Here is a 21,796-nt window from a genome sequence, read left to right as displayed (position 1 = left end):
CACCACACCCACCCGCCATGCAACTCGGCATTCAAACAAAATCAAGCCCATCAGAGCGCCGAGGACTGACCGATACAAGAACAGTGCCATTCCATCCATTGTCCGCACAATAAACTCCTTATAAATTTTAGACTAAGCATATCACTCTAATAATTACTATATTACTCATAAAAGTGCCCAATTGTATTATTGTCAGTGTATCACTGCTATCTCAATAAACCTATTATTATTATTATTATTATTATTATTATTATTACATACGCTCTATAAAGGATTTGTGGGAAAACCCAGTTTCGGCTATGGCATTCCTTGGGGAGACGGGACTGCTCGGACAGACAGTCTAGGGAACAACAACAACAACAACAACACCCACTTTTATCTTGGCTTCTTATGGATGAAGGGCCATCCCTTCCCACTGCCTGCTGCCTGGGTCAGATACAATGCAGCAAGACACAGCACCTCCACAGCAGGGCCTGACAGCCAAAGCTAGTTTATCCTTCATAGACTGGTCAATACTTTGTGGACATCAGTGGTACTCCTACAGCCCAGAACTACACAATATTTGTTTTGGTCAGAGACTAATTTCTATTCAGAGGAATGCTGAGTGTGATTTCATATTCTTGCCATCCCTCTTTTCTCCTGCCCCCTTTAAATCTCTCCTTTACCACTTGTAAGGATGAGAGGTTTGAAGAAATAGGAAGTTTTAAGTAATTGTGTTTGAATATAGCAGTGAATGGAGGAGTGGATATAAAGGTACAGAGTAAATGAGGCAACTAAATGTTTGGATAGAGTGAAAAGTGTTATGAGAAATAGGTGCAATATTTAAGGATGAATGCAGAGGTATGATTCTAACCCAAGGCATTGCATGGAGTAGAGGAAGAGTCTTAGTGTTTTTGAGATGAAGTGTGAGTATAATAGATGCTACAAGAAAGGATAGATATCAGTGTGAGGGAAAAGTAGAGAAAGGGAGCTGCCAAATAGGGTAAATCACATAGTACCAACATGGTTTAACACATGGAAAGAATGAATAAAAAAAAAACTAGCATAGCATGAACCATAGAAGTGGATAGAGTGAACTTGTGAGGAAAGCTGAGAGTGAGATGGATGGATGGGGTAAAGGGGGCTTGATATACAGATGGAATGTCTGCCAAGCAGAGGAGAGATGGTGCAAAAGATGAAAGTGAATAGATGACAAGGCCCAAAGGGATGCTTGTCTCATCTTTATAATTTACTCTGAGGAGGAGATTGCCTTGTATTGGCCTGACTGCTAGAGCTGGTTCACCCCCATTGCTTCATCAAAAGGCCCCTGCTTCCCTATCCACTCAAAATTATTTATGAAATAGGTGAGAACATCCCTTTGGTGTCATCTTTGCATCCATTCACATACTCCCTCCTTTCTCTCCTATCTTTTGCACATGTTTCCTTACTTGACAGACATTCCACACACATTCAAAGCCCTTTTCACCCCATCCATCCACATTATTCTTGGTCTTATTCTAAAGCTCACTACATCCACTTCTGGTTTTCACACTTGTCGCTAGTCTTCCTTTATTAATTTTTTCCATATGTGCCAAACCACCTCACCATTCTTTGATCTCCCCCAGCCAATAGTTTTCTTTCCATACCCATTCTGTCTCATCTCCCCATTTCTCACTATATCCATTCTCATAATTCTAAACATATTTCTCAAATGCTTCATCTTCAATACATTCACTTTTCTCTTTCCCTTATATACCAAGCCTCCATACAATTGCTCATTCATACAACCTTCTACATCCTCAGATACTTGTTTCCCATAATCCTTTTCATTCCATCTTATGAAAATGAGAACGATAGGTACACAATTCTGTGCAAGAGCCCTCAAACCTATGTACCTCGAGCATCATGATATATGAACACAAGCCACCAAATGCAACCTGCAAATTATTCCAGCATCATTTTACTCAAATGTATAGCAATACCCTCACCACCCAATAACACTTCTGTGCAAAATAAACAATCCTTAATTGATTAGTTTATTACTTCACGAGGCCCTCAGAAATCAACCAAGCACAGAAGGTATTCACAAGGCAAGAATTGCATTGTCATGCCAACACAGAATTAGCTTAGCAACAGACACTAAATGCCTTAGATGCAACTAGTACACATAATACTACATTGTCCTATACTCACTCCAGATCACAAAAATCTCTATAATTAATGATTCATGGACAGATCTGGTGGCTGAGACTGGTTTCCTGTATTGATTGCCATTTTACTATATGACATTCTTTGCAAAGCAAGGTGGCTAGCCAGAGGAGACATCCTCATCCAATTCATTCATCCTGCACCACATTTCTTCCCCAGTGCACCCTTTCATGGAAAAAGTAATCACTTGACTCTGGACACTACTAAATCACTGTCTTCTAAGTATCTTTTCTCTCATTTAACCGCTTGACCACAAGATTTCATTACCCAATCTACCCACCTTTTCCTTGGTCTACCAATTACTCTCACTCCAGGTACCAACATCAGTTACTTTCTTTTACATGCTGAAAACCATTGGTTTCAATTTTCCACCACAGAATCAGTAGTCATGCATTTCTGCAGCATTGCTTCTGCAAAGATACCCCCTCCTTTACATCAAAGCTATATTTCTTCCAGTCATTGCATAGACTTTAATTTCTAGGTCTGATTCTCAACACTTACCTTCCTTAGATCCCTCATCTAACAACTAAAACTTCTGTCTTTGGAATCTGACCCTCTCAGATTGCTATCCCATATGTATTGGGAGTTGACAAATGATCCCTTTCAAACCTCAACCAAATCCTTATATGAACCAAAACTTATTATGAGTACCTGCCCCCCCCCCACACAACACACAAAATAGAAAATATCTAAGTCTAAAAATATTATTCTAAAAAATGCTGTGGAAGTCGGGGACAGGTGGTATTACGGTGACACTTTGTCCTAAAAATATTCTTGAAAAAGCGCTTGGATAAGTCGGGGTCAGGTGGTATTATTCTTCTTCGCGTTCTTCTTCACCTTCTTCTTCTTCTTCTTCTTCTTCGCGTTCCTCTTCTTCTTCTTCTTCTTCGCATTCTTCTTTTTCTTCCTCACCTTCTTCTTCGCGTTTTTCTTTGCGTTCTTCTTCGCGTTCTTCGCATTCTTCTTCGCGCTCTTCTTCGCGTTCTTCTTCCTCACATTCTTCTTCGCATTCTACTTCGCGTTCTTCTTCGTGTTCTTTTTCTTCTTCGCGTTCTTCTTCGTGCTGGGGATCCCGTGTTGGGGTTCCACCCCGAGGCCGAAGGGGAAAACGAGGGATTAGAGCGCGGAAAGCTGCGGCCATAGGCCGCTGTTTGTGCAGCCAAGCCCCCAGCGAAGCCGGAAAGGGCAAAGCCCACGGCTTGTATATAAATAAAATAGATTTAGATAAATGCAAATATTTCTATTTGACCTCATAAAGGTTTGTCTTTTTAAAGTATAGGAACCTCATGTTCCTGAATTATTTTTCAGAAATCAGTACTACTATTAGATTATACATTATTATACCAAGCTTATCTCTGAGTTTTGTTATGTACTTGCTGCAGTATTTTATTAAGTGTTCTAGTTTGTTACTGTGTCTCATTCATCCAAAATTGTTATGCAAGACTAAAAAGGGATGGTATTTGTTAATGCTAAGTAGCTCTCCATTTGTATGCCATTATCCTTGAAGCGAGGTGACTTGGGATAAGAGAGGGACATCTTCACCCCTTTTCCCTTCTGGCACACTCATCCCATTGTGCTCATACTCTCTTGAAACCAAATTGAAAACTTACACTATATTCCTTCTCCAGTAATGCTGCCAGTTCATCCTAGGTGCACCTTTCTTATGAAACATGTTGCCTTAGCCTATAAAAGATGGGTCACTATGAGCATAGCTCCCTTCCCATAAATTACAACTAGGTAAATATACACTCATACAATTTAATTTCATCCACACATTTTTCGTTTGTTTGACATCCTGATCGTGAGGTGCTGCACTAAGTAGCACTTGGCAAAGGATCAAAGATTATTTCTTTTTATTAACAGGGCTAATGTCAGGTATGGATTTTGCCTTCAATGCTATTAAGAAACACACAGAATAACCCACAAGAACAAGACTAGGAAGTTACTGTTACAATTTGGTAAATACATCACTGATAGTAAGAGATGTATTCTCCCCAAATATGTAGCTCACACCAGTGTTGACAATACTTTCTGTTGTTCATAGAATCGACACGAATCCATATGCTTACAGACAAAAGAATTATAGAATTCTAGGACTGTCCAAAATTGGTGCCGGGTCTAGTATTGTTTTATGCAGTAACTGAAGTATAATTCTGTAATGAGATAAGTAGAATTTTCTCTATGTTTATTGTGAAATGTATGAATATTATTTCTAACATTTTACATTAACAGCTAGAAATGCAAGCTACATTATTTTGTAGGCATAATAAATGTGGTGCGAGAAACCACATATTCTTATTTGACTATTTGTTCACACCAACATTATTTACAAACACCTCACATGAATAAAAGACAAATAAAAACAAAAGCATAAAGTGGATAGGTAAGTGAATGGATTCTGCCGTTCTTGCTGTTGAGGAATGGTGTATCATCACATCGAATGTAGTTGTCAAAATTAAGCTGTGGTCATACAAGGGTTTTCCATATGATAAATTTGACAATCCATGCCACTTTACTTATGATGAACTTGTGTGGACAGAAACAAAAATGTTTTTTAAAACTGATATTACAAATGCTTTATCTACTTTACAGAGTTTAAAGAAAAGTTCTGTGAAATTATTACATTTCCATTTTTCTTGTACAATGAACTGCTTTGATGATTTCAACTGCACATGGACAGATTGACTGATTGCACATAAATAGAAAGGCCCATCAGTGAAACATCATATTTTTAGACTGTAGGATGGAACCAAGGTGCATCCTAATGTGTTGCTAATTTATTATGCTTAAGAACAAAATATTCATTTTGGGGTGGATGGAGCCCACATGACTGGATTAATTTATGTTGAATTTGCTCTGTATAACTAGGACAGTGCCTATGCAAGTCTTTGTAATTAATTTTGCTCTTTATTTGTTGGAAATAAACTCTATAATACAAAAATCAATACTGTTGTTAGCTTGTAAATTATATATATATATATATATCTATTAGTATTCAAATTGCAAGGCTCATTGCCTACACCTTTATTTTTCATGTAACCATATCAGTTTCATAGGGCAAAGTTAGCTTTTATATTTGGTAGAATAGCACCAGTTATGCTAGTTCAGGATCAATGTTTCCAGTAGTACACAATAATTACAACTTTCAAAACAATAATTCTTCAAAAAATTGATTGGGTCACTTTGTTGAAAAGTCTTCTCACATGCATGATGAGAACAAAGACTTTAATTCCATTTTCCAGCCCAACAAAGGACCATACCATGTGTTTCATGCTCATGGAAAGCACTAGTGTGACCACTACTTAACGGTGTATAAATACCATTTGTCTAAACTTCACAATAAACAACTAATCCTCCAGAGTAGATGATTACAAATTCCTTAGAGAAAGAAAAATATAGCTCATCCTTTGTCACATTCAAAATAAAAATACCACATAAAGATTCATAAGCTGATGATAATCATAAACAAGGAAATTAATGCAAGTCATACTCATAGTCATAGAGAAGCATCTTGTGCTCCTAAACCTGACCATTTGAGCAATACGCCATTAATGTGGACTCCATTTCAGGACTGAAGGATGAAAGGATATTCAGGGCAAAGGATATATAAAAGACTCACACACTGAAGAAAGTGGGTGGTTGTTTTTCCAAGAACAATATTTTGTATAATAAAGCTCCTCTTGACAAAGTTGCAAGTGGACGTGGGTGAGTTAGCAAGGGAATGTAGCTACAGAAAAAAATATGTGATTATGGGGTTAAGCTTATTGCAAGTGTCAGTTACATCTATTCCATATAAAAGTGGTTATACATCTCAGTTATACATGTCATGTATTACCTACTAGATGATGTAAACAAGTCAGGCGCAGGTTGGAAGGTGGATGAGGGTTATATGATCTGTAAGGTAAAGGATAGGTCCCCGCTGGTGAAAAGCTTGCAGATGTCATTACTTTAATATGAAAGGTTATATAGATGCCTGTCAAGTTTATGGGAAACAAATATAATTTTATTAAATCGACTTTAGATAAATATACACAAAGATATGCAACCTTTAGCTCTTAAATTTAATAAGTCTATTCCCAACAGAATTACTGAGATTTTGATTAATTTTACTAACAATCACCTATATACCTTTGTGTACGTTTTCCTTGCTTTTAGGAATTACTCATAGTTTAGTAAATGCTTAGGTTTCTGAAGTGATAACTCCTGGACACTAAACTGCAGAACACTGACAAAAAATTATAAGAAACACTCACATCATAATCAAATGTGATTACAGGTTTAATTTTCCACTTGGCTTTCAAGATGACTCATTTTCACCTCAGAGTGGTTCTGTGGAATATTAACACATACTTGCAGTTCACACAGTCAAACAATCTGCATGACGCTAACTCCAGTAGATAGTTAAATGTCAGGATTAAAGCATATTTCAGTTGGAGGGGAGATACAGACAAAAAGAAAGAAAGAAAGATACTGTGGTTTAGCAATGTGAAGCTAGATCTAGAGGGCTATATGCTGCAAATAAACAAGCTACCTCACTAGTTAGAAAAAGAACTACAGTAATTATATCATCCAATAGCAACACTGAAGCTACAGGATACATACAATTTAACAACCTTACATTTCTCATGGGGGAGGAGGAGGAAGGAGAGGAAAAGGTGGAGGGTAATGATACTGTCTGAGTGCAGGGATGGGAACTTTGTGGATGGTGATTAGACAGGTGGGTGGGATGGGTAGGGGGATTGGATCAAATCAACAAGATCTGATCAGTTACATAAGAAGGCTCTCGGGTGATTGGCTGTTCGAAGGGGCAGGGCCATCGGATGAACATGATCATGATCCATATTGATACAGTGTACGTGTGAGTGTACTTCTCAACAACAGCGCACGCAAGGACACCCAATCTCAACTAACATAGTTAGTCGGAACAGTAGGAATGAATAAGTCTATGTATGTACAGTTTATCGAATACTTATCATCGTTTTCCTCTTATACTCCGTGTCGAATCATCCCGGTTCTCCTTCCATAGGTTGTTTTTGTAGCGTTGGGTCAAATAGCTGCCTCATATATATCTTTTCATTCTCAGCCATCCATCGTTCTACGGGTAATTTTGCGACTGAAAAGTCGATTTAGATTTATCCTGAGCTTGGCTTTTGTATCACATTATTTTTCCCTTAGAATACTTCCTAACACTCGAGCCCCCCCTAAAGTTTTTCCAAGATGTTGAAGAAGGAAGGAACAAGGCTCCTGGCGCGCGCACTTCGGCGGCTGCGGCGCGCGCGTGGAGGGACGCGCGAGTTGACCGCGTGCTAAGGATTCAAACAGGCACTTACAGAACATAGGCTTCATGAGTTCTGCAACTGAGTGGCTTCCTTCGGGAGTCCCTCGACCTCTGTGTCACCACGAGGCTGAAGAGTAAAACCCTGCACAACACACGCTCTTTTTTTTTTTTTTTTTTTTTTTTGCACAATTGACACAGAAAGCAGTTTAAGGCAGTAGCTCTCTCTAGTCCTCCTTCGATTTGGCATCGTTGACGCTGACGTTGTTGGCGTTGTTGGCATTGGCGTTGTTCTCGGCGTTGGTTCCGGAGGCGTTGGCCGCCTTGCCAGCCGCCGCCTTGTCCACAGCTTGCTTGTCCGTTTTCTCTTTCCTCTTGGTCTGATACTCGACGATCAGTCGACACGTCAGCATGAAGAAGAAGACCTGAAACAAAAGTCAGTATCAATATCTCTCGAAGACCACGAGGGAGACAAAGGCCTGCGTCACAGGAACGTTTCCCAACCAATCATCACCCTTTCTTCCACCCTACCCTTTCCAAGTCTCTCTCTCTCATCAAATAAATAAGATGCTGACCGGGCCGTGGCTCGGCTGGTAGAGCGCGAGTATGGTAACCGCGAGGGGATTCAGGCGTCGGTTCGAATCCTGGCCACGGTTAGGAAGGGGATCCATTCTGTGTGATGGTCCCCGACTGCTGCTCACCTCGGACCTGTGGTGACATCACTGTGTGTGTGATACATTAGCTTCCTCCGGGGATTGTCACTGTCACGGGCATCACACCGTGGATCCGGCTCCTGCGTTCATGTATGAACAATTCCGTACCACCGGTAAAATTGAGGTCCGAGCACGTACCAGCCCCGCAAACCGCTTTCACTATCAAAAATGTGATGGGAAAAAATACACACACAAAGTAGGGTCACTAGATGTATAAAAATGGTCAGCATTTTATATATGTATACATACATACATATATTTATATATATACATATAATATATGTATATATATATATATATATGAATATATATATGAATATATATATATATATATAATATAATATATATATATATATATATATATATATATATATATATATATATATCTATATATTTGTGTGTGTGTGTGTACGTAATCACGAAGAACCCACAGTCGGGATAAAAGGAAACTTAGAAGAACGTATAATTTCTATATTTCGGCTAATAGCTATAGCCCTCTTCAGGAAAGTGAAGAGGGCTATAGCTATTAGCCGAAATATAGAAGTTACACTTTCTTCTAAAGTTTCCTTTTATTCCGACTGTGGGTTCTTCGTGATTATTATTTACAAATGTGCTACAACTTTTTGTCTACGTGATATATATATATATATATATATATATATATATATATATATATATATATATATATATATATATATAATGCTGACCAATTTTATACATCTAGTGACGCTGCTTTGTGTGTATATTTTTCCCACCACAATTTTGATAGTGAAAGCGTTGTCGGGGCCGCCTGTGATAAGACAGATTGATAGAGCACGCGGATATCGAGACTCCTAAGGTACAAAGTGACGTCAAGCAACCAGGAAGGAGGAAGTGTGTCACTGTCTGGACGCCGCAGGATGGAAAGCGTGAAAGAGGAAAGACAAGATGGAGATGTTCGCAGGAGTAACATAATAGTGCAGTCATGTAATTCACGAGAGAGGGTGGGAGAGGCCTTTGTCCAGTCGTGGACTCTGAATGGTTGATTTGGTGAGATACAAAGAGTTTTTCCTTTGTATTTAATAAAATTGCCTGGCGGGAGGCAAAAGAAATGTTTATGTGAACCACAGTGAAAGGACGAGAGTGTGCGTTTATGACATTTTTCAGAAATCAAAGTTTTGAGAAAAGAAGAATTATCAAGAGAATGATTATGGCGGCGTAAGCGTTCGTCTGCTTTTGTTGAGCCGAAGAATGAATTTCTGCGCACCGACTGAAGCGTTGCACAATTGTTTGGTGTTGTTGCGTGTGCGGTGCGTGACTGCATGACAATGGTCTACAAGCACAAAGCTTGCCGATAAGATACCTTTCAATCCATAAAGAGGCCGGGTGAAAAAGGTGTATATATATATATATGTATATATATATATATATATATATATATATATATATATATATATATATATTGATAGTAAGAGTAATGAAATAATAATGATGATAATAGAACAAAGGATTACAAAGGCAGAGCATGCCGACAGGAGACCTTTTGGTCCATATCTAGGTCGGATGCGAAAAATCCTAATAATAACAATAAATAAATAAATAAAAACTATAATAATGTAAGTATCAAATGAAATACATAAACGCATAGGCACAGTCAAACAACAAACAGGTAAATAGTAAATAATAATAAATTGACATATAACTAATAATGAGAATCAAACAGACAAATGATAAAAAAAAATAATATAGAATAAATAATCATTACAGTATCTTGCTTAGGTGTTTATCTAAATGATTTTTAAAGCTTCGAACTGAACTACATTGCACTGCCTCTGCAGGAAGTTTATTCCATTCATTAACTACACGGTTGGCGAAGTTGTTTCTACCCACTTCCAAATTGAATCTATTTCCGGACAGTTTTAGACCATTGTTTCTTGTCTGATTCTCATTCAATGTGAAAATTTTGTCACTTTTGATGTTGTCAATTCCCTTTAGAATTTTAAAGACCTGTATCAAGTCACCTCTGAGTCTACGCTTTTTTAGGGAAAACAAATTCATATGTTTTAGTCGATTTTCGTATTTTTGATATTTGGAATCAGTTTTGTGGCTCGCCGCTGTACTTTTTCCAATCTGTCAATGTCTTTAATGAGATTCGGTGACCAAACGGAAACTGCATATTCCAAATGTGGACGAACTAACGATTTATATAGCTTGTTAATGAGTGATGGACTTTTGAAGTCAAAAGATCACGCAATCAGTCCTAGAATCTTATTTGCTTTCTCAGAGGCTGAAATACACTGCTTGGATGATTTGAGATCGTTACTGATAATTACGCCGAGATTTTTTTCACTATTCACTTGTGTGTGTGTGTGTGTTCACCTCACCTTGGTCTTTTGGATCACGTGTTGGACTCGTGATCGACAGCTATTTCCCTCCCGGAAGAGAGTTCAGAGCTCGTATGACCGATCTATGGGTAATGCTATGACCTTACACACACACACACACACACACACACACACACACACTTCAACGAATGGACGGCTTAGAAGACGTTCTGAAGAAAAGTGAAGTCTGTGGATCCCAACGCAAAGAGAAGTGCCTAGTGTTTTTGCAGGGTGGGGGGGAAATTGCTCGTGGAGTAGTGGGAACGTAGGGAAAGAGGAAAAGGGGAGGGATTACTGAGGGAAATGGAAGGAAATGAGGAGGGAGTAGACTTTGCCCAGCCAGACAAGCGGAAGGTAAACAAAAGACTTAGCGAGGATCAAATGTCTAATAAAAATGTAAAGATTAGAAGTATAGAGAGGAGCAATACAGAAGAAAGTGACGAGAATATGTTCCAGGGATTTAAAGAGGGTGGGGGGGACACAACCCCCCCCCCCGATTGATAAGACTAGAGGAGAGAGTTGATAAGGTGATCGAGGACTTGGAGCGTAAGTTAGGTAACGTAGACTCCATTTTCCAAAGAATTGAAAGGTTGGAACAACTAGAGAAGGCTAACAGAAACTTAACTGAAGAAATAGAGGACCTAAAAAGACAGTTAGGAAATGTAAAGGAGGAGAATGAGAAATTGAAGAAGAATAGTAATGAAAACAGAGAGAAACTAGCTACAGAAGCTAAAAATTGGAGAATAACTCAAGAAGGGAATAAGGTTTCATTCACTGACATAGTCAAACAGCAATTGAAAGAACATAATGAAGACTCAGTTATTAAAGTGATGAGACAGAAGGAGAATATAGTAAGAGAATTAGCTGACAAAAAGAAATGTATAATTATATTAGGAATGGAAGAGAAACATAACCCAGATAGAACTGCAAGAATCAAGGAGGAAAATGAAAGAGTAAGCAGTTTATTAAAATTAGTCCAGGAAGATGAACCAGAAATTATAAAGGAAATTGAGGAAAAATTCAGACTCGGAAAATATAGTACAGATAAGACCAGACCAATTAAGATTAAATTCAGGTCACAAACAACAGCAGAGAAAATTCTATCCAAGACAGGGAAACTAGCAACAAATGATCAATATAAAAAGGTATGGATAAGAAGAGAAATGAATAAGGAGGAAAGAGAGGCAGAAAAGCAGAAAAGAATTGAAGCTAAGGCAAAAAACGAGGAAAGAACGGAGTCAGAGAAAGAGAGATTCTATTGGAGAGTAGTGAACATGAAAATAAAGCAGTTCGACATACTAAAGAAAAACATAAGGGAAACAGAGAATACAATGGAAGTGGCAGAAAACTAAGAGTGTCTTACACAAATATAGATGGATTGATAACAGGATTGAATGAACTGAATGATTATTTGAAAGAAAAAGAACCGGACATAATGGGAATTGTAGAAACAAAATTAAAAGGCCCACTACCACCCAACAGTGTAGGACATGATACATACAATTATTGGATTAGAAACAGAGAGAAAAAACAAGGGGGTGGAGTTATGTTCCTGACTAAGAAGGATATAAACGTGAAAGGTGTCATATATGGAAAGAATACAGTAGAGATGATTATGATAGAAGTGGAAGACCGAGATAAGAAGAGCAGAAAATTTGTGATCAATTATGTGCCTCCGAAAACAGCCTCATGGGAGGAGAGTGAACATAAAAGTATGTTAGAGGACACAAAGATAGCATTAACTAAAATAATGGAAGACTGAGGAAGAATAGTTATGATGGGCGACTTTAATTGCAAAGAAATCTGCTGGGAAGAAATGACAGTAAAGAGTGGTGATGACTCATGGGGAAATGCTCTACTTGAGATGATTACTGACCATTCAATGACACAATGGATACAAGAGAACACTAGGTATAGAAATGAAGAAGAACCATCGAGGCTAGACTTAATAATTACATCTGAACCTAGAATAGTGGACAAGATTGAATATAAAACACCAATAGGTAAAAGTGACCACATATTGATTGAACTGGAACTTAATGAAGAAAAATATATGAAAAGAAATGAACAATATAGAAAAGGAAGAATGATGTATGAAAAAACAAACTTTGATAAAATAAGAGAATTCTTCCAACAAGAAAACTGGGAAGAAATATACAAAGAAGAAACAACAGTGGAAGAGAAATGGAATATTTTGACAAAAATTTACAAAAAAGGAGTGGAAAAGTATGTCCCAAGACAAAAACAAGAAAAAGAATATGTAAAATGCTGGTACAACAAAAGTTGTAGGGAGTTAAAGGACAAAAGAGACAAAGCCTGGAACAGATGGAAAAAAGACAGAAGACCTGAAAAATGGAAAATATATACTGGTTATAGAAATGAATATGTACAAAAGTGCAGAGAGGAAAAAAGAAAATATGAAAAAGATGTTATAGAAAAGTGTAAAGATCAACCAAAACTATTCTACAGATTTGTAAACAATAAACTGAAAAACAAACAAGACTTAGAGAAATTAAGACAAGGAGGAGTTGAATACACTGAGGAAATGGAAATGGCAGAAATTATGAACAAACATTTTAAATCAGTGTTTACAAGGGAAAATATACAACCTGAAGAGATTGAGTGGAAGGAAAAAGTCCCCCCTATGGAAGAAATAGAAGTAACAAAGAATGAAATATTGACACACTTGGGTAATTTTGATGTCAGAAAATCGCATGGGCCAGATGAAATAGCAAACTGGATTCTGAAAGAATGCAGGAATGAACTGGCAGACAAAATACATAGCATAATAAGCAGTTCCTTAAAAGAAGGAAAAGTTCCAGAAGATTGGAAAAAAGCAAATATAGTACCTATATATAAAGGAGGAAATAAAGAAGAACCTACCAACTATAGACCAGTCTCTCTAACAAGTACAATAGCAAAAATATGTGAAAGAATTATCAAAAGTAGATGGGTAAAATACTTGGAAAAAAAACAACGTACTAAATCCAAGGCAATTTGGATTCAGACAAGGACGATCATGCGTCACCAATTTAATATGTTTCTATTCAAGGCTAATAGATATATAATACAAGAAAGAGATGGATGGGCTGATTATGCATTTCTAGACCTAAAAAAAGCTTTTGACAAAGTACCACATAAGAAGTTGCTTAAGAAATTAGAATATGAAGGAGGAATACAAGGTAAATTGCTAAATTGGATGCAAGACTTTTTGCAAGAAAGAAAAATGAGAGTAGTGATAAGAGATCAGCACTCAAAATGGAATGAAGTAATAAGCGGTGTCCCGCAGGGAACAGTTCTGGCCCCAATAATGTTTGCTATATATATTAATGATATGGATGAAGGAATTGAAAGCTATATGAGCTTCTTTGCAGATGATGCAAAATTACTGAAAAGAGTGAAAACTGAAGAAGATTGTGAATCACTACAGAGAGATCTAAATAAAGTACAAGAATGGAGTAGGAAGTGGGAGATGGAGTTCAATACAAAAAAGTGTAGTATAATGGAATTTGGAAAAAAGCAAAAACAGAATAACAGGATCATATAATTTGGGAAAAGAAGGAATAAAAAAAGTAGAAAATGAGAAGGACCTGGGAGTCATTGTTATGAATAATATGTCACCTGAGAAACATATAAATAAGATTTTTGGAGAAACTTATAATTTAATAAGAACAATCAAAGTGGCATTTACATACCTGGATGAAGAAATGGTGAGGAAAATCCTAATCACCCTGATAAGACCAAGATTGGAATATGCAGCAACGATATGGTCACCAAGTACAAAAAAATGTATAAAAAAACTTGAAAGAATACAAAGAGCAATTACAAAACTGGCACCAACACTCTCAAAACTATCATATGAAGAGAGACTACAAAAACTTAAACTACAGACACTAGAGCAAAGAAGAGAGAGAGGAGATTTGATAGCTATTTACAGAATCATGAAAAGCATAGAAATTACTGATAGAGAGAATCTGATAAAATGGGATGACAGAAATACAAGAGGACACGGAAAGAAAATAAAAAAAGACAGCTATAGAAGAGATTTTAAAAAGAACAGCTTTCCTCACAGAGCAATAGACAGTTGGAACAAGTTAGATGAGAAAGTGGTGTGTGCAAAAACAATACATGAATTTAAAAATAGTTTAGATAAAATGAGATATGAAGACGGGACCCCACGAGCATAGCTCCCCTTCCCGTAAAATACAACTAGGTAAATACAACTAGGTAAATACACACACACACACAACTCCCCGCCCACGAGAGTCAGAGTAACGACCCGAAGCGCAGCGATACCGAAATAATTTCGGCCCTGGACAGGATTCGAACCAGGTACTGCGAGCACCACCGTGCTGGCAGTCCAGTGCTCTACCAACCGCGCCACCGAGTCGTGTGTGTGTGTGTATGTGTGTGTGTGTGTGTATTTACCTAGTATTTTACGGGAAGGAGAACTATGCTCGTGGTGTCCCGTCTTCATATCTCGTTTTATCTAGACTGGTTTTGAATTCGTGTATCTTTTAGCACACACCACATTTTCATCTAACTTGTTCCAAATGTCTATTACCCTGTGGGGAAAGCTGTTCTTTTTCAGGTCTCTTCTATAACTGTTTTTCTTGATTTTCTTTCCGTGTCCTCTTGTATCTCTACTATCCCATTTCATTAGATCCTCTCTATCAATAGTTTCTATGCCTTTCATGATTCTATAGATAGTTATCAAGTCCCTTCTCTCTCTTCTTTGCTCTAATGTCTGTAGCTCAAGTTTTGCTAGTCTCTCCTCATATGATAGTTATGAGAGTGTTGGTGCCAATTTCGTAATTGCTCTTTGTATTCTTTCAAGTTTTGTTATACATTTTTTGTACTTAGTGACCATGTCGTCGCTGCATACTCTAATCTTGGTCTTATCAAAGTGACTAGTATTTTCTTCACCATTTCTTCGTCCAGGTATGTAAATGCCACTTTGATTGTTCTCATTAGATTATAAGTTTCTCCATTTTTTTTTTTTTTTTTTTTTTATGTTTCTCAGGGGACATATTATTCATAATAATGACTCCCAGGTCCTCATTTTCTACTTTTTCAATTTCTTCCTCTCCCAATTTATATGATCCCACTATTCTTTTTTTGCTTCTTCCAAATTCCATTATACTACACTTCTTAATATTGAATTCCATCTCCCATTGACTACTCCATTCCCATATTTTATTGAGATCATTCTGCAGCGACTCACAATCTTCTACGGTGTTCACTTTTTTTCAACAATTTTGTATCGTCCGCAAAGAAGCTCATATAACTTTCAATTCCTTTATCCATATCATCAATATATATAGCAAACATTATTGAGGCCAGAACTGTTCCTTGTGGAACTCAACTAATCACTTCATCCCAATTAGAATGTTTGTCTCTTATCACCACTCTCATTTTTCTTTCATGCAAGAAGTCTACCATCCACTTCAGTAGTTTGCCCTGTATTCCTCCTGCAGTCGGAAGGGGGGGAGGGGAGCGGGATCAGGAGGGTAAAGATTCTTAACCAAACGACTCACAGCTAGACGTGAGATTATGTCCAGAGACCATTGTTCTTCGGACATTCTTCAAGGAAATGGAGATTGTGACCTAGTGTACCTTGGTCAAATCGGCAGAGACCTGAACACCAAATTATCTGAACACTAAAGATCCATTAGATATGCCCAAGAAAGTTCGGCTGTGTTCCAACATGTCAGCATCAAAAATAATTGTTTTGACTGGAATAAGGCTAAACTAGTGTTTAGTCTAATTGAGGTTTCAGGAGGAAAATTGCTGAATCCGTCTTAATTAAAGAATGTCCGAGACAATGGTCTCCAGACATAATCTCACGTCTAGCTGTGAGTCGTTTGGTTAAGAATCTTCACTCTCCTGACCCCGCCCCCCCCCTTCCGACCCCGCACTCCTCCCCTTTCGACCTCACACACCCTACCCCTTCTGACCTCGCACCCCTCTTCCTTCTGACCCCGCCCTGAGTGACGGAATGTTGCCCGCCATCTACCCATGTTCCCGCCCCCCTTTCATCTTAACAGTATTTGTCTCAAACAACTCTTGTATCCTGTCCTATACCTGAAGAGGGCTATAGCTATTAGCCGAAATATAGAAGTTTAAACTTTCTTCATAGTTTCCGTTTTATTCCGACTGTGTTTCTTCGTGTGTTTGATAAATGTGTTACTACATTTCGTCCTGGTGATGTATATACATATTGATAGTAATAGTAATGATAATATTAATAATGATGATGATAATAGTAATTAATGTTGCCTTTAGTTTACCAACTGGAAAGCCACAGCCCCGGAGTGGCCCGCAGCGGTTTTTCGGTCCCCTCTCGTGTATCTCTGTGAAGAAAGAGGAAAGTGTAACGTGAGCCATCCACCCTCCCTGACCCTCGTGGGCTTTCCGCAGGTCCTGCAACTCACCAGTGACGGCGCAATTCTCTCGAATTTGTCTCCTACCATCCAGTGGTTGTACGTGGCAAACATCATCATCACCACTAAGATGAGGTTAGCCGCCTGTTTGATGCGCTCTGTAAAGAGGAAAAGGAAAACGGTCACTCCAAAAGAAAGGGAAAATAGTAATGGTCATGTCAATGCGTTGCTGAGAAGCGTCGTCATAAAATCGTGATATATTTGTATTTTCTATTATCATTGTTATTATTATTATTATTATTATTATTATTATTATTATTATTATTATTATTATTATTATTATCATTATTATTATTATTATTATTATTATTATTATTATTATTATTATTATTATTATTATTATTATTATTATTATTATTAATATCATTGTTATTATTATCATCATTATTATTGTTATTATAATTGTTACTATTGTCACTATTTTTTACCTATGTTATTAGTGTTATGACTATTATTATTATTATTATTCTATTTTTTTTTATTTGTTTATTTATTTATTTATTTATTTATTATTTTTTTTTTTGCGGGGGAATATAAATTAAAAACTTTAGCACCGTGTGCCACTCACTCTCTTTTGGCACTGACACCCCTTCGGTAGCGAAGAGGTTAGACATATACTCGTGTATATCTATATCAACGAGATGCCTGAAATACAAAATATGACCAATTATTCAAACCCGTGGACTAGTGAACTGTTTCAATGGGAGTGATATGATTTTTTCTTATTAATGCTAGAAATTACATTCAGTTCGGAGCAAAATAAATAAATAAATAAAGACGAAACATTAAGAATAAAACTGAATTCCGCAACATTGAACCATTAAGTTTATGAGCAAATTTTTTTTTTTTTTTTTTTTTTATGTCGCGTCTGGTCAAAACCCCATCCGACATGCCGAACCCGCCCTCCGGAATCGTGAATGAGGAGGAGGATCTTGCAAAGGTTGAGGTCAGCCTTGAAGGAGAACGTCCTCGAGAAAAGGACACGCTTGAGCAGCGGAATCTGAGACCAAAAAGTGCCAGACCGTGTTCGGATCGGGTCACCACGGGTCGCTTCCCCACCGTTTGGACCTTCCAGAACGTTGGCTCTCCCATCCTCGCGTGAATGAAAGAAATCGCCTCTTGACATCATCATCATCGTCATCAACTGGGAGCATACGCCAGGGAGCACGTTGCTTCACTCACACGCCGGCACCAGTCTCCACGGTCTCTCTGAGTAAGCTCCCATGCAAACACCCTTCTCACTCCAAACAACTCTAGACTGGTTCGACCAACTTGCCCCAGCCAAGAATTCTGTGGGCTCCCCTTTCGTCTCTTCCATCGAGGGTTATCTCAACATCTGGGAAACGTGCCACATGCCCATATAGCCCAAGTTGACTCTCACAAATTACGCTGGTAACTGACCTATACTGAGTCTCACAATACAGTCTCTGTTGACAGCCAGAATACAATATTTAAAGTGCGTCACCGCGCCGAGGGGGTCAGCCAAAGTCGCCTTCACCCTTTGTCTGGCGGTAGATAGAATCAACGACTAAAGGGACATTTATGCGGTCAAACTTTTTTGTGAAACCCGGTTTGTCAAACAAGTGTTTGAAGTGATGTTTAACCTTATGAATGGTTGGGTTATCAAACACATTTGACAAATGTGTTTGACAACTAAATACCCCATTCACAAGGTCAAATATCACTTCAAACACTTGTTTGACAAACCGTTTGACCACGTAAAGTCGTACAACGTAGGTCAAAGCTCGACGTAAGCGTACTGTATATTGTGCCCAATCACACTATCATGATTCTCGTCAAATGTTGTGAATTTGAAAAGTTGGGAGATGACTTCGCTTACAGTATTCTAGACTTCACTGAGGACAACTCAACAATTCGTATAAGTTTAGTTTCACTTAGTTCGTCATTCAGCTTCTTAACATATGACACAGAGTAATATAACATTTGGAGATTCGAAAAATAAAAAGTTGTAAACGAAGTCGCTTCTACTCAAACAAACGACTTGAGTCGTGTATGTTTGACCGGGGCTTTAAAATATACTTTGTTGTTATGGACGGTAATTCATAAGCGCTTCTATCCTTTAGAACAGTGGTTCTTAACCTTTTTTGGCAGCGACCCAAAATTTTGCACAAATCAAGCATCGCGACCCAAAATTTTGCACAAATTAAGCATCGCGACCCAAGCCTACAAATAAATTTTCTGCTTTGGAGTTTTTATTTAATCATGGTCTGCTTAGAATCCTAAAACTAGGCATCATGTATTTTAATTATTACAGTATATAATTATAATATATTTGTAGTGGGAAAATAATTATTTTCTGCAAACCCTTAGCGACCCAATAAAATGGCTTGGCGACCCAAATTTGGGTCGCGACCCAGGGGTTAAGAAACACTGCTTTAGAATATGTGTTTTGCGTAAGGGACTGGGTCATGTGAACTTAAAACGATGAGGGGCTGAGAGTGTGGCTTCTACCAGCTGAATAAAATCAATTGGCGGCAGCCTGAGTAAAATATATGAGATTCCCATCGCCTACTGTCTAAGGAGATCTGTGCCTGCCGCTGTGGCGCGGTGGTATCAATTCGATATCGCTCCTCCCTTGAAAAAAAAAAAAAAAAAATCGAAATTTTGAGTTCGACTGTCGTGGCTATCCTAACACATAGGGTTAAGGTGGCGCCTTTGTCACAGATAGGCGTGTCCCGTCGTAAGCTCCTCAGATCTCTTCGATACTGTGATGATTGATTCGGTTAAACGTCACGAAACTCCCCTTCCCTATCAGGAGGCTTGGATGGTGCCCTATACAGAGGACTTTGTAACTTACAATTGAATGAACCATGCCCTCCGTCCAACTTATCCATGGGAAGGTTCGGACCGTCGTGGCAAATTTTAAATCATATATATATACCAAGGGTTTTTCCTTCCTTACAAGGGAGATAGCCAAAGTCATAGGCATAAATCCACTCCCACCCTTTTCATCCCCACATACTCCACTCCCATTCACCACCCCTCCCTCCCTCTTTTCTTAGGTCCTCGTGGATGACGGGTCATCTCTGCATCTCGCCCACTGTCCTGGGTCAGAAGCAATGCAGCAAGACACAGCACTCTACAGCAAGACCACTTCATTTAATCGGCGACCCCCACTCTCCGTCTCCTCATGCAGAAAAAGAGAAGACGGGGAGAAATCCCTTCGGGCTACATCAAAATATCATTCACACGCACTCCTTCACCCCCCATCCCTTACCCACTCTCTTCCATCCATCATAGCATCATCCATGCACAACTATTCTCCATTCACCCCTATCTTCTGTCTTCTCCCTTCCTTCCTCAACAGACATTCCCCTCTTTCCCACTGACCATTTTACCCCATCCATCCATCTCTTTCTAGGTCGCCCCCTCATGTTCACTTCCTCCACCTCTGCCTTCCATACCTCTTTTACTAATTTTTCTTCACTCATTTTTCCATGTGTCAAAACCATCCCAATACTCTTTCATCAACTCTATTTACCAACTCCCTTTCTACCCCGCTCTCTTCCTCGCTATTTTGTTTCTCACTCTATCCAACCTAGTAACCCCTGTCATACTTCTCAGGCATTTCATCTCAAATACTATAAACTCTTCCTCTCTTCTCTTATGTTCCATGTTTCTGCCCCAAACAGAGCTGTCGGCATAATCACTCCTTCATACAATCTCCTCTTAGCATCCATTCCCAAATGTCTATTTTCATTACACTTTTTAATCCCTCAAGGCATTTATTCGCTTCTCTCTATCTACATTCTACCTCCACCCCCACTCCTGCCTTCCCGCCACATTCTCACCCAAGTATCTAAAGTTATCCACTTCCTCCAGTCTCTCTACCTTAATACTCACTTCCAATTTGCTACCGTCCTCTCCCCTTGTACATCTCATCACCTTACTTTTACCCACATTTATCTTCAACTTCCTTCTTTCGTACACTTTCCCAAACTCTGTCACTAACTTCCTTAATCACTCCTCTGATCCCGCTACAAGCGCAGTGTCGTCAGCAAACAACAACTTGCGTATCTCCCATTTTTCTCCATTTTCTTTAACCATCTCCAATCCCCTGCCCATTATCTTTGCATTTACCTCTCGCACCACCCCATCCATGTATAAATTAAACAGCCAAGGCGACATAACGCACCCTCGTCGAAGTCCCACCTTTACCTCAAACCACTCTCTCTATTTCTAATTCTTCCATAGGCTGTATTACTCTCGTAAAAACTTTTGACTGCTCTTAACAGCTTTCCTCCTATCCCATATATCTACAATACTTCCCACAGGGCCTTCCTGTCTACCCTGTAATAAGCCTTTTCCAAATTCATAAAGGCCCAAAAAATATTATTACCTTTTCCTAAAGCTTTCTCACATATCTGCCTTACCACAAAAATATGATCCACGCAACTCGTCCTAAACCCACACTGTTCCTCACCAATTACTCTCTCTGTTCCTCTCCTAATCCCCTCAATTAGAACCCTCCCATAAGCCTTCCCAACTACACTTAACAAACTGATCCCTCTGAAAATACTACACTCACACTTGTCCCCTTTTCCCTTGTAAAGTGGAACTATACAGACACTCCTCCAGTCCTCCGGCACTCTACCCTCTTTTAGAGAAACATTAAACAACCTCACCAGCCAGTCCACTATCACTGTACCTCCCTTTTTAAGACACTCTGTATGACACCCATCTACAAGCCCAGGTGCCTTATCTCTTCTCGACATCTTAATAACTGTTTTCACCTCATCTTTCATTATTTCTTCTTCATTTCCCTCGTTCATTACTGTCATTTTCTTAGCGCTT

General features: G+C 38.5%; 1 protein-coding gene across 1 annotated transcript in view; it reads right to left on the bottom strand.

Moving 5' to 3' along the window:
• Nucleotides 1-4,358: 4,358 nt before the first annotated feature.
• LOC143029306 (putative acetylcholine receptor chaperone) overlaps nt 4,359-21,796 on the bottom strand; it is a 137,894-nt gene continuing 120,456 nt past the window's right edge. The window contains exons 3-4 of the mRNA XM_076192063.1: nt 16,973-17,079; nt 4,359-7,887 (exon numbers count right to left, since the gene is read on the bottom strand). Coding sequence (XP_076048178.1) covers nt 7,690-7,887; nt 16,973-17,079 — 305 coding nt within the window. The 3' untranslated portion in view covers nt 4,359-7,689. The remainder of the gene's footprint in view (nt 7,888-16,972; nt 17,080-21,796) is intronic.

Source organism: Oratosquilla oratoria, chromosome 10 (genome assembly GCF_046742065.1).
Source record: "Oratosquilla oratoria isolate Oo_2021 chromosome 10, ASM4674206v1, whole genome shotgun sequence".
NCBI classification, from domain to species: Eukaryota; Metazoa; Arthropoda; class Malacostraca; order Stomatopoda; family Squillidae; genus Oratosquilla; species Oratosquilla oratoria.
This window is presented reverse-complemented; position numbering and strand designations above follow the sequence as displayed.